Source organism: Anser anser, assembly GCF_964211835.1.
Source record: "Anser anser genome assembly, chromosome: 11".
NCBI lineage: Eukaryota > Metazoa > Chordata > Aves > Anseriformes > Anatidae > Anser > Anser anser.
In genome coordinates, this window is record NC_139732.1 from 10,723,024 (window position 1) to 10,736,018 (window position 12,995).

Below are 12,995 nucleotides of genomic sequence, written 5' to 3' on the forward strand. Positions count from 1 at the left end.
AGCTGCTGTGCCAGGAGCCACACGGAGCTCTAGGGGCACACAGGGACCTGGGCGAGGCTGGCATGGCCACCAAGGGACATCACCGAGCTGCTGTGCTGCATGCCCATGGCCAGTCCTCAGTCTCAACCCTCAGAGGGTTGCGCAGTAACCCTCCCAGGTAGAGCCACGTTCTTCTGCTGCCACTGGGAGTAGAAAGGAAGTTAGCTGGAGTCACAGGACCATCCCTGGGTCTGGTCACAAAGCCCAGCTCCCTCCCGCAGAGCAGGGACACAAGCAACCCTCATCTTCCTCGAGGATGAGCACCCACAGCACCCCATGCAGGGCTGCACATGGCCTGAGGAGCAATGTTCTCACAGCCATCCACACCGGGGCACGCACCTCCACCTGGCTGCACCTCCTGCTCCCCAGTGTGGCAGCCGCAGCAGCTTGGGGAGAGGAGAGGAGGCAGAGGAGAGAGAAAAGAGGTGGAGGAGAGGGAAAGGGGGCAGAAGAGAAAGAGAGGAGGTGAAGGAGAGGACGAGGAGGTGGAGGGGAGAGAGAGGAGCCTCTGCACGCAGCAAGTCCTAAGAGCAGAGCCCTTGGTGCCAGGACATGCCGCAAGGCACTGAGGATGCCCAGCATCTTCCAGTGCTTTCTCAAACCATAGTAGTTGGGATACCTTGACTCAAAGGATGGGGGAAACCTTGGGGAAAGGTGGTTCCCTCTCACTTCTCAAGGCTGTGGCAGGGGAGATGTGGAGCGGAGGCAGGGCCCCTCTCTGGGTGTGTGTGCAGAGTTGGACCGGTCCAGGGCTTGTCCCCTGCTGGTGTTTTCTAAGCCTCAGCTAGAGGTGAGAACTCCTAAAAGGTTCATGTTTGACTGAATACTTACGGCAGGTGTCAGGGAAAAGCTGTGCATTTGTCTTCCCTTCGGATAACCTGTGCTCTGAGTACAAGTGTAGAAAGTTATGATTTAAATATATCCAAATGCATGTCATTAATTACAAGCGCAACATACCTCCTTCCTGCTGCGAAATCTTATTAACCGCACGGGTGGAATCCTAAAATGTTGAATCTGCCACATTTTGGCTCAAACTCTTCAGCTTGGGAAGTGTCAGCGCATGGAGCACACCGAGCAGCGGCTCCGGAGGACAGGGCATCCGCCATGTCCTTATCTCCACAGCAGAAACTGCACCCACGTTGCAAGAAAAACCGCAATTATGCAGACGAGATGTGGCTTTCTGCTGTCTGCAGCCGCAGGAGCACCGGAGGCCAAATTGCAGTTCCTCCGCCCAGGACTTTCATCACATCTGCCCCATGTTCATTGTGAACATTTCCAGCAGTGGCGGATCCATTGCAGCCTTTGGGGAGTTTCTGCCGGCAGTCAGCTCCTCTCCCTCGACGCGTGATCCGTGGGGTGTGCTGCTCGAGTGTCTCCCCGATGGCAAGGCAAGCAGGCTGCAGAGCTGGGGACATCGTCGCTCAAGGAGCTGGGATGATGAGGGGAGGCTCACGTCAGCTCTGCAGCACTCCCCGGGGCTCGTGGCAAGCACAGCGCTCGGAGATGGAGCCCCTGAGCTGTAATCATGCCAGGGAGGAGGGACAGGGTGCAAGGAACGGCAGTAGCACTCTTTTTGGAATCGATTCCTTCTCAGCCCAGCATGTTAAAGCACCAAACGTACTGAAAAACAAAGATCTGCTACCAGAGCTAATCAAACCCATCAGCCAGTGCTTCAGAAAGACAGTCGCTGCAAGGTTTGATATCCCGAAAAAGCAAAGCTGCTTTAAAGCATATTTTTATTTTAGCTTAGCGTTTTCATGGCAGCACATGATTCCTAATGAGCGACAGCACAGCTACGACACACGCAGATATTTCAGCTCTGCAAGATCAGCCCTAGGCACAGGGGAAGTAGCTTTGAATCCCAAGGGATTTTGGTAGACTGGGGGGCTTCGGAAGGCAGGGTTTGTTTTGTGAGGAACCACGTACCTCCTACCAAACCTGTTGTTGATGTGCGGAGAGAATCGTGCGCCAGTGAACTGAGGGCTCTGGGCAGCTGCACAAAATATGCAAAACAAAAAAAGCAATATGCTTTATTTTTTTTGTGGGATTTGGTGGTGTTACTTGATTGTGAGGATGGACTCCATGGGCAGATAAAGAGGCTGAATACTTCTCCCATTTCCTCCGTTGTCCACAGGGTGTTTGGTTGTGGAGACCAAAATCTGAAAAGGGTTTGAAAGGCAAAGTCACCTTCCAGCTATCAAAATACTTCAGATGAGGCAGATGGGAAACCAAAAATATTATTTAGGTTTGGGCAGTAAAACTGACATTGAACCCATTTGCCTCATTTTTCAGGCTCTGATGATAGTTAATGACAGCTTACAGAAGTTGTAAGTGATCTAAAAAAGCCATAAAAAGCTGCTTTGTGTCCTTGTTCGGGGGATGAATTTAACAAAACCATTACGGGGCTTTAAAACACTGTTTTGACTTTCTAGAACCAGCTGCGGGATGATCCAGCTGCGGTTGGATCCCCCGTGCATCTAAGAGAACATTTAAGAGGATTAATCCCAATAATTTTAATTCAACAAAATGACCTTATGTAACACGACCGAGGAATTAATGAGAATTCGCGCATGTGGGTCATCACCGGCCCGGTGGATTTTTTCCCTGGGGGATCTCACTGGTCCCAGGCAGAGGATGGACAAAGTAGATTGACAACGTAGCCCGTTGCATGGGATCAAAAACTAAGTCACTCCAAGCAGGAACCCTTCTTCCTTCGCTGCATTATTATTTGGGAGCGCACCAAGAAGACGAGCGCGGCTGTCAGCCTCTGCTGGTGCTATTTGAAACCCTCCTGGCCCCGAGGCGTTTTCCCCAGAAAAACGCAATCTCATCTAATGCAAACGCTGCTGCAGGACTATGTGCTGTCCAGCTGTCTTTTTATAATCAAAAGAAAGCCTGAGCTAATGGTTTTTGACTGTGTTTCTTCGCTGTTCGTACTGAGCAGAGCAGGATGCATATTACAGCTAATTAGGTGCATGGAGGGTAGTCAGTATTTGATCTCGATATTAAAGGCCCCCGGAGAGGGCATGTTAGCAAAGTTACAAATTGCATTGAAACCAAACCGTGCCAATGCCCTGACCTTACATAAAACCCAAGCCTGCTCCCTGCCCGGGGCTGGCTGGGGACAGCCTCGCCTGCGTCCCTCCTTGCTCATTTTCCTTCCCATTCGGGCAGGTTTTTAGTTTGGCTTTTGGCAGCATACAAAAGTGATTTCAGGCAGCAAGGAGGAGAGATTCGTGCTTCTTCTATATCAGCAGATGGGGTGGATTTTCTCCTCTGACACATCCCAGCAGCACCCACCCATCTGCATGCTGCCAGGAAAGGGCTGAGGTCGGGTTCTGCCCTGGAGCGGCGCCGTGATGCTGGTCACGGTGCTGGGGACCTGTCCCCTGCGTGCACAAAGGAGCCACCTCCAGCAGCGTTTGCCTTTTGGAAATGGGGTAAATATGTTAAGGGGCAACGCTGAATTACAGGAGGTTGAAAGAGGTGCTCTAAATTTGGGGTACAGTTACACCATCGCTGTTGGGGTCTTCCCTTTGGTGGCTGCGGAGGAATGCTATCAGTAGGGTGAATTGTGCAAGTACAGCCACGCTTTTTGCAGCCCCTGGGCACAAGGAGGCTTGGTGTGGGTGCTGCTTGTTCCCCAGGGTGCTTCCTTTTCTTGGCTCTGTGTTGTTAAGTGCCAAAGGGCGGCCACATTCCTGTCAGGTCTGGCAGGAGCACTCGTGCACCAGCTGGCTGTGCCCTGCCTGCTCGGTGTTGCCTTCTGGTGAAATAGCAGTAGTGGTGCCTTCCATTTATCAACAGCAATTTGTTGCTTTCAGGATGTGGTAGACTATTTACACTCTTAAACTTATTTTGTATACACAACACTTAAAAACAGAGCATTTCTCTGCCCTGCTTCCTGCTGGGAAATGGCAATACTAAAACAGCCTCACAGAGCAAGCCAAGGAAGGGTCGTTGGTGCATCCCAAAAGCATGGTACAAAAAGCAGTACCCAGTGAAGGACACGTGGCAGGGAACTGAGAACACGGCCCAGGAACCCCCTCAAGGTATCCCAGAGCCAAAACGAAGCATTAATGCAGAGCTCAGTTAGAAAATAATCTGAGTAAGAGCTGCTTCAAAAAAGCCATAGGACCTCAGGGACTCAGCACCACGTTGGCAGTTCTCTTTGGCACGCTTGTTTCTAGTTCTGGTCTGTATTAAACCGGAAATGAAGAGTATTGTGCATGTTTAATATACCTGCAAACAAGCTGAAAGGAAAGGCTTTCAGGTAGATCAGGGTCTGGCCCCTACCTGCCTGGAAGCTAGTCATTGCTAGCTCAGCAGCAGTTCATCTACAGGCAAAAATAAAGGCACACGAGAGAGTTTCTCATAACATCAGTTTTAGCTTTCTGCCCAGCAGTTAAGGTACAGAAGCACATGGCTAGCTTTAACTGGACCTCATGAAGGCATTAGATTTACTTACACGCGTTGATATTGGACACAAATTTTGCCTTAGAGGAGCAAGAATGCTGCTGCCCGGTACAGGTCCATGAAACTTTTGCAGTTCATCTGAGGAGGGATAATCTCAAACGTGTCCAGGGCTGTAGATTTTGGCAGCATATTTCAATCCCCTGATGGATTTGCTTGTTTTTTAACAGGAACCAGCTGGTCAGTTACAATAACATTTTTGCATGCAAGAAATACTTCGGTGGTAGGAATTCAGTTTTGAGAGACCCAAAGGTATTTCCTCCATGAAGGAGATTTCCCCCAGCTGGGATTCTGTCATGGGGCTCCATCCATATTTCTTGGACGGGAGTTAAAAATCCAGGTTGAAAATGTTAAACTCTTTAAAATGAGCTCTGTCTGCAACTTCCAGGTCACCCTGACTAAGGAAGTTGTTTTTCTTTGCAAAAAAGCAGGCATCTTAATCTCTGCCTCAGCGAATTTCTTGCAGGAATAGGATGTACGATGTGTCATTCAAGCACAGCCCGAGTGGAAGAAGTCTGAGAGTTTTGAGAGATTTTCACCCTCTCGTGAAGGTCTGAACGGGGCTTTTGCAGCCTTTGAAACACAAGGTCATGGGCATCTGCGTTGATTTAGTTTAACATAATCCAGGAGTTTTTAATCGCATTTCAAGCTATTAAACGAGTGAGAACAAAATCACTGGAATTTAGCTTCATAACTCTCCCATAAACAAACTTTTTAGCCTCGCATCAAGATAAAAATAATTTTAAAAAATAACTGATTATGTCTGGCAGAAAATTTTCCATCAAAATTTGATCAACCACTTCCCTTCCCTGCGTATTAAAGTAAGGTTTTTTGCTTGCTTATTTCTTCCCATTTGCAAACAAAGCCCACAGAGGTTTTGGAATTTTGTTGCAGGATCTCGGGGTGCATTTGCGAGCTCCCCTGGCCTGTTGAGGATGTAGGGGACTATCCTGAGCCGCCTAGGCTGCAGCTGAGCTGCGGTGCTCAGCATCTTCCTTCCCCGCACCCGCAGCTACCCGCAGCCCTGGGAGGTGAAATTCATCTCTGTCCAAAAGCTGTACAGCGGCCTTTAAGTCCCTTAATTTGTTAAGATGAAGGTGAGGAGCAAGGACTGCTTTTACAGGAACCGGGCCGTTCATTTGCGAGGTGCTTGCTCGCAGTACGCTTCTGGTATAATCATCTCCTGGCGCTGTCGTGCCCAGTTTTATTCAAGCAAATCGCTGTAGTTTCAGAGATGTGCATTGATACGGAAAAACTTCATTCGGCTGGAAACATCTTGCTGATTGAAAGTAAATCATCTTAGGTAGAACAGGAACAGTATGGGATTTATTTTCTCTGCTAGGTAATTGGAAGTCTCCACGTACGTCTTTCACGGCGCTGCCGACAGCTCGAAGCCACACAAGGTTCCCTGAATTTAGCAGGAAGCATTTCAGAGGCTTTGGCTGGAGGCTTTGGAGCAGTAAGAACGTCCAGAAGATGAGCAGGGCTGTGTCAGACTGGAGGAAGTGGCTGCATGCAAAGCTACAAAAAGGATGGAGCATGCTGAAGAAGGGGGGACAGAGGTATTGGCAGCGTCTCCGCTGCTGATCGCTGATCACTTCTCCTTGAGGGCACTCGGAGGACTGGTGAGGTACCATGAGACAGGAAAAATGCAGGCATGGTGCTTGTCTTTAAATGTAGAGGGAGAAAAGAGGAGTAAAAGAGTTACCGAACAGTCAACTTTGAACAGCTTTCAAGGGAGCTGAACTATCAAACAGTTTGTAAGCACCTAGGAGATAAAAAGGGAGATGGGGGACATCCAGCGTGGCTTATTCGAAAAACGAGGCATGTTAAATTAATCTCATTTCCTTCCTTGGCAGGAAGGAGAGCAATAGTTGATGCCATGTCTACATTTTGGGAAGGGTCCCACCTGACTTTCATAAAGTGACCTGGAGGAAGAGCCTAGATAAAGCTGCCCCACATCTGACATAAAAATGGGTGGGTAGCACCGCTTCCTCCTGGAGTACAGGGTACCAGTGGTTTGGGGGCAGAGCAGAGGACCCAGGGGTCTGGCAGGGAGGTTTTGGGGACAGACGGACAAGTATTCCCCCAGGACTGACCTGGGTAAGCTGGGATCAGCCCAAAGGTTGAGACCCAGCCCTACTGAGTTGGAGCCGTGGTGTGTTTCGCTCAGAAAACCATTTCCCAATGGCCGGGGCACCGCATGGCAGTGGGGACATGCGATGGCGTGATCCGGGGCTTTGCTTTTTTAATACGCTCAATTTTTAAGCAAAAGGCTGAAGGCACGTAAGTGCTTTGTTGAATGGAAGCCAAAGCGAGCTGCTACGCAGAATGCAACCCCTGTTTCCAAGTATTTCATTTATTTTGTAATTAAGCAATAATCACCAAGGCACTGGGCACTTCTTCAGGATTAATGACTTGCTGGGGGATAGCAAAAGATCTGCTCTGCAGCAGAGCCCTTTTCCTCAGCAAATACCTGTCTGTTAATGCCACCCTAAAACGAACATGACAATGTAAGATGCAAGCGTATGGGCTTTGTGTTGGTGGCTGATGGACAGGAAGCAGGCATTAATAGGTACAGTAGGCAATCAGCTTGTTTCAGTTGTCTCGCACCATCCCATTCAGAGCACGGTGTTTCATTAATCACTCGGTGAATGAAATGGCTTTTTAATTGCTCAGAACCGCTTTTAAAAATTCCAGCATTGTCTCCCCCCTCTCCGCAGCCCCCGGGATCCTCTTAAATCCCTTTTCTTCCTCTGCCCTGGGAAGAACCAGCTCCAGCGTGGCAGAGTATGGATTTCAGACAGAAAAAAATACAAGCCCTTTGGAAAACAGGACTCAATTTTTTAGTGCTGAAAACCCTCTGTTCCCATGAATTTGCAAGTTGCTTAAGGACCAGCCCACCCTGCCTGAATCTTTAAAGGCTTCCCAGCCTTGACACGCTGCTCACTTCTATTCGTTCCTACACGCTTTGCATTTCTAATGGCCACAGCTGACTGTAGGATCCGAAACCCACTGCTGCTTGTGTCCTGGGCCATTTTCCCTAGCAGTGTACCTCCCAGGCGGTGCTGGAGCTTTAGAGGTAACGTCGTGAGGGTCTGTCCCCATAAAATGAAGCACAGCAGCCGTCCTGCAGGCAAGGAGAAAGGCACATCCCAACAGGGTGAGTGACAGCAGGAACATTCCCAAAGAACCACAGAAGAGGCTGCCAGAAGGTTTCAGCGAGCAGCTCACCAAGGCGAGCAAGAAGGGAAACGTTTTGCTCAAAGCATATAGGACAATAAACCAGTTCACAGTGTCCTAGCAGCCTTTGGAACAGCACTAGTCAGTGGGGATTTGCTCGCTCAAATCTTAGGTAATGTGCTAACTGCGTGATTGATTAATCCGTAGGTACTTCCTACAGCAGAACTTCAATACTGGCATCTGCAGCGCTGCTTTCAGTCGCGGTGGCTGCCTTCCCAGAGAAATTTCACAGAAGAACAATCATTTTTTTTTTCCTCCGTGTTCTTTTATGCCCCGTTTAAAAGCAACGCTTTTATGTCTGCGCTCTGAAGGATGTCAACGTGTTGCCCCGTCAGCAGGATGTTCGCCAAGGGGCACCGGAGCTGCTCTCCATCGCTTAACTCTACCTCTGCATGGCAGGGGGCTCACTGCTTTGGATGGTTTGGAAACACCAAGGTTTTGCACTTAGAGATGAAAGTGTCAGGCAACAACTTCATGGCACGGGGACGGAGACGTTTTAAAGGAGGGCAGAGCTCACCTCTTCCTGCTTAGCCCTGTTTTTGCCACATGCTGTCCCTATCTGATGCCTGTCGGTGATGGGCAGAACCCAAACCAGCCCAAGGTTTTCCTTGCTCCCCTTTCCACCAGTGCAGAGCATCTGGACTAGACACATCTCCTCTGCATCCTCCTGCAGTCCTTATGCTGCCCCTTGTGCCTGTTCCTCTTCTCACCCCTTTCATATTCCCCTCTGTTCCCTTCTCTTCATTGCCCCAAGCATCGTTCCGTGCCCCCTGCCCCCAAATCCCACCCCAAACCGACCAGCCAAAAGGGTTGAATTATTTCTGGTGATGCTGTTGCTAACCGCCCTCCTGCCTCCCGCAGGACTCCTGCTGCGTGGGGCTTGTGGCTGCCGTGCCGCTAGCTGGGGGAACTGGTGCTGTACAGGCTGAATTCAGCAGATTCCTGTGCTTTGTGCCAGCCGTAACTCTTCAGGTTTGACTGCAACTTTTGGCAAAGCGCATTTCCCAGTGGTTCAGCAGCTTGTCTGGGTAACGTGAAATGATCCATGCGATGCAGTGCTGACACCCAGCTCTGCGGCCCCGCTCCTTCCCCATTACCCGGAGCAGTCCAGCGTGAGTACTGGGTGCACACCAAACAAAAGCCACAAAGCAGAAGTTATGCTGCTGTCCATAAGTCTTTTTAAAAGCCAGACTAGCTCTAAGTGGGGGCTCTGCCCACATACTCAGATCAGCAGCTTAAAAATGCCCTGGACTGTTCATTTGAGCTACTGCCCCGTCTTGGTCTGCCTCTGCTTTTAGCCGTATTTCTGCAGGACTCGAGGTGTGTTGGAGCGAGCCCTCCCAGGAGGCCGGTGTTCAGTGTCATGCTGGGGAGGGCAGAGGGTCAGCCACTTGCCTTAAAACACCTTCCCCTGAGCTTCGCCTCATGGGAAGTGGAGCTGTGCCTTGGTCAGCGTGTTTGTGTCAGCCCTGCTCTGGGTGTAGCCATCCAGCAGTAACACGAGGCTGGCAGCCAGCCCTGTTCTCCGCTGCCACCCCAGCGCTGTATCCATTGCAGGCTCACATATGATCCCTGCTAGACCTCCCTCTCCTGGGGGGAGATGCCAGCGTTGGTCAAGACCTTGGTTTGTGATGCAGAAAAAAAAAAAAAAGTCCTGTTATGGACAGGCTGCTTGGTTTTATCAGCGGCAAATCTGTTACCGAATCTTATCTGTTGTCTGGTGAGATCTGAGGCTGAGCGAGGAAGGAGTGCATTTGGGCTAAGCGGATCATCTTCTCTGCTAGTATTTAAGAGACGGGATCATAACTTATGTCTTCACCGGGAAGAGTTGTTGTCAAACTCAATTAGCTCTGGGAGCGCTAGCTGTTCTCTACACACACCCTGCCGTAGCTCTCGAGTTACTGAGAGATGGAGAAATCACAGGGACCAGTCTTCTGCCCAGGCTGTGGCAGTGCTCTGCGATGAAGTGCAGGATTTTGTGTCCTGCTGTGGGCCTCTGAAGAAGATCTGGGCTGGGAGGAGCACTGTGATGCTGGCCCCCAGGCGCAGGGCCATGGCAGGGTCTCACTCCATCAGATATTTCCTTTTGCAGGGTCTGGCAGACCAAAAACTCCCAGCACAGCTTGGGAAGGAGGTGTGTGAAGAGCTGCAAGCACTTTGTGTGCTGCACAACTAAATCTCTTCCTTTATCCATGCCTGTGCCCGCGTGCACACAGGGGATTTCAACTCGGACTCCTTTTGTAGGCACCCCAGGAGTTACTATGAAAAGGGCCAGCCAAGACTTAAGGTTTTCCATTACCTTTAAGATCTGATCTGATGGTCATTGCAAGCAGTGAGCGTATTTCCGTAGACCTGGATAGGAAAGATAAGCTGTGACGTGGAAACCTCTTCCTTGTGACCAGCACAGATGTGAACAGGGGGCTGACCAGGCTCCAAGTCGGGGTGCGGTGCTTACGGTTTGGCCGGGAGGGAGGGACCGGCTGCGTGACCCCACACCAGACCTCCTTGGCAGAGAGCAAAAGGGATGGGCTCGGATGCCGTTGTGGTGAACAACCAGAGAGGTTTAAAAAGAAATGCTGCCTAAATTAACTGGATCAGGCTGGCAGATGTGCTCTTCAAAGGAGCACAGCTCTGTTTGAAATGTTTCCCCCATTAAAATGCCATTCTCAACAGGTTTTTGTCCTTTGCTTTTTCTTCAGGATCATCCACGAGGATGGCTTCTCTGGAGAAGACGTGAAGCAGTACAAGCCAGTGGTCTACAGCAACACTATACAGTCACTGGCAGCTATTGTACGTGCCATGGATACCTTGGGCATCGAGTATGGAGATAAGGAACGACGGGTGAGTTAAAGTCACCACTGCTTGCGTACAGACTGCGGAGTGCTTGGGTACTCCAGAGCACAAACAGGATGTGTTAGTGCGATCTGAATGTCTTGGAGGGAAAAGGAGGGAGGGGAAAGATTCACATTACTGTTTGTTGCCTATTGCATGAAGTTTATGTAGCAAATAGGAGCATAGGTGCAATTGCACATGACATACCCACTAAGTTAGGAAGCGTGGCCCTAGGGATCTCTGTGTCAAAACAGCCACAATCTCTCATGCCCTGGCACTGGCCAGGCCACATAAAAAATAATTCTGTTCATCTAGGGACAGCCTAGAGAGAGGTACTGACAGACCAGGGGAAACAGTGAGAAGATGTGTCCTATCTACTGCGCGTGTGCTGGATACTAAGCTGCAAGAAGTGATGTCTCAGGGAGAAGTCTTGCTGTTCTTCAGATCCCTTCCACCAGCCTGCTAACGGAGGAAGGCTTTCAGGATGAACTGCGCTTTTGCAGGGGCTTGACTGGCTTTTACTCACGTCCCCCATTCAAGCGCGCCCAAGGAGCAGTTTCACTTGCAAACAGGAAGGTGTATTGATCCAGTGAGGTTATTACAGACAGGGTCTTGGGTAGCAGCGTTGGCGTGTTTCTGCCGGCATAACAATTTGATGGCTGGCAGTCTTCTCAGGCCACACACCTAAGCTAGCCTGTCCTTTTGCAGTTGCTCCTCTGTTGTTACTTTAACCAGCTCCCTATTTTTAAACAGTGGCTCCTTTGCCAGGTGACTCTGCCATCCTCTGTCTTTCTTTTTTGCCTTTGTGGATCAAAGCAAGACCACATGAAGAAACACAGAGCTCTAGGGAAGTCAAGACCACTCTTTTTGCAGAAAGTAAAACTAGTTGGTTTCACTGGAAATAAAATAATTTCAGATTGAAGACCTGGTAGAAGCAAAGTCCTGTATGCCACTGAGTTTATCATAACTATTTTTAGGTAGCTATCAAATGACAGATGTATTACATACCCCAAACTCCTTATCTAAGGGTTGATAATAAAAGCATTCAGTGGAAAGGATGCCAAAATCCTGCTGTGGTGTTACTGTATAAAGAGGTACTTTATTTCTCCCAATCGCAAAGGGGCATTTGGATTTCTTTGCATCTAGGGATTTTTCCCACAGGAACTCTAAATCCTGGAGACTTTTTCATCCCAAATGCAGTGATGATACAATAATGGAGTTCTTGTGAGCTTGCCGAGAACTAATGCTGATGGCTTTCAAACTGACTACATTAATCTGTTGATTACTCAGTGACTCAGCTCTCAGCAAGGCAACGTATCTTGTCTCAGCTAAAAACCTATGTCCAGGAAAACAGAAACAAATCATTCCCCATGTCTGATAAACAGTCTGTGGCAGACAGCTTTAAATTGTAAATTTTCTTTTCTTTTTGTAATGCCTGAAGCCCTAATTCTAAGGAAGAAAACTCAGCATTGCTTCAGTGTAAGGCCTGGCAAAGCAGGGGGCACGGAGGGGGAGAGCTGTTATCAGGGCTGCCAGGAATGAGAGATGGAGTTCTGGGCTGCATGAAATGTCACGTCCATTCATATTCCTACGGAAAAGATGCCAAATGTTCCTAGGATCATACGGGAATTCAGGCTAGAGAGGACCTCAGGAGGCATCTGGCCCAAGCTCCTGAGCAGGCAAGGTAAGCTCTGAGGTCAGCCCAAGGTTGCTCAGGGCTTTATCCAGTCGGGTCTGAAATCCCCCAAGGATGGAGACTGCACAGCCTCTTTGGGCAGCCTACACCACTGTTTTAGTGTCCCCATGTGTTTCGCCATATATCTGGCATGAACCACTCGTATTTCAACTTAAGCTTTATGGCAGTACAGATCTTCAGATCTTCACTGTCAATCCCACAGCAGCCTGGGAGGGGGGGACGCAGAGTGTCTTCTCCCTTCACAGACTTAATACTCCTTCATCCAGCAGCAGATGGAGGGGAAAGAAACCAAGAAATGGCCTCTCAGGCTGTGGGCTTACACTTGCTCCTTTCTCTTAGTCAACCTCCACAAAAAGTTGCTGGTATTAGTAGGAAATACTATTTATTTTAATCTTGCAAAGAAATGCATGGCTTCTGCTCCCCTGCTTTTGTTATTAATACACAGCTGCTATAAAGAGAGGCCATTAAACAGGCGATTTGTTGAGTATTATGCTACACAGTTCATCCCTTTTCAAGCAGAGCTTTTCTATTTTAAAAGTCATTCCCCAGCCAAGGGTTTCCAATGCAAATCTTTTTGTGGGGGATTTTCCCTGCTCATCACTTAAGCCCCCAGGAGAACAGGCTTCAGCAAAGGGGAGCTGGAGCTGGGCTGCTCCGACCCCTGTTCAGCAGCAGGGGCAGAGGGGACATGGCCCCGGGACAGGTTTTCTCC

General features: G+C 49.4%; 1 protein-coding gene and 1 long non-coding RNA gene across 3 annotated transcripts in view; one reads left to right on the forward strand and one right to left on the reverse strand.

Annotated features, from left to right (window-relative positions):
- Positions 1 to 12,995, forward strand: part of GNAO1 (G protein subunit alpha o1) — a 138,660-nt gene that overhangs the window by 33,497 nt on the left and 92,168 nt on the right. For both annotated transcript variants that reach the window (XM_083851874.1, XM_083851875.1), the window contains exon 3: positions 10,455 to 10,596. In XM_083851874.1, the coding sequence (XP_083708000.1) occupies positions 10,455 to 10,596 (142 nt within the window). The remainder of the gene's footprint in view (positions 1 to 10,454; positions 10,597 to 12,995) is intronic.
- The window catches only part of LOC310905514, a 33,592-nt gene continuing 26,673 nt past the window's right edge, over positions 6,077 to 12,995 (reverse strand). Inside the window, exon 3 of the long non-coding RNA XR_014589127.1 lies at positions 6,077 to 6,180. This is a non-coding gene — a long non-coding RNA (uncharacterized lncRNA). The remainder of the gene's footprint in view (positions 6,181 to 12,995) is intronic.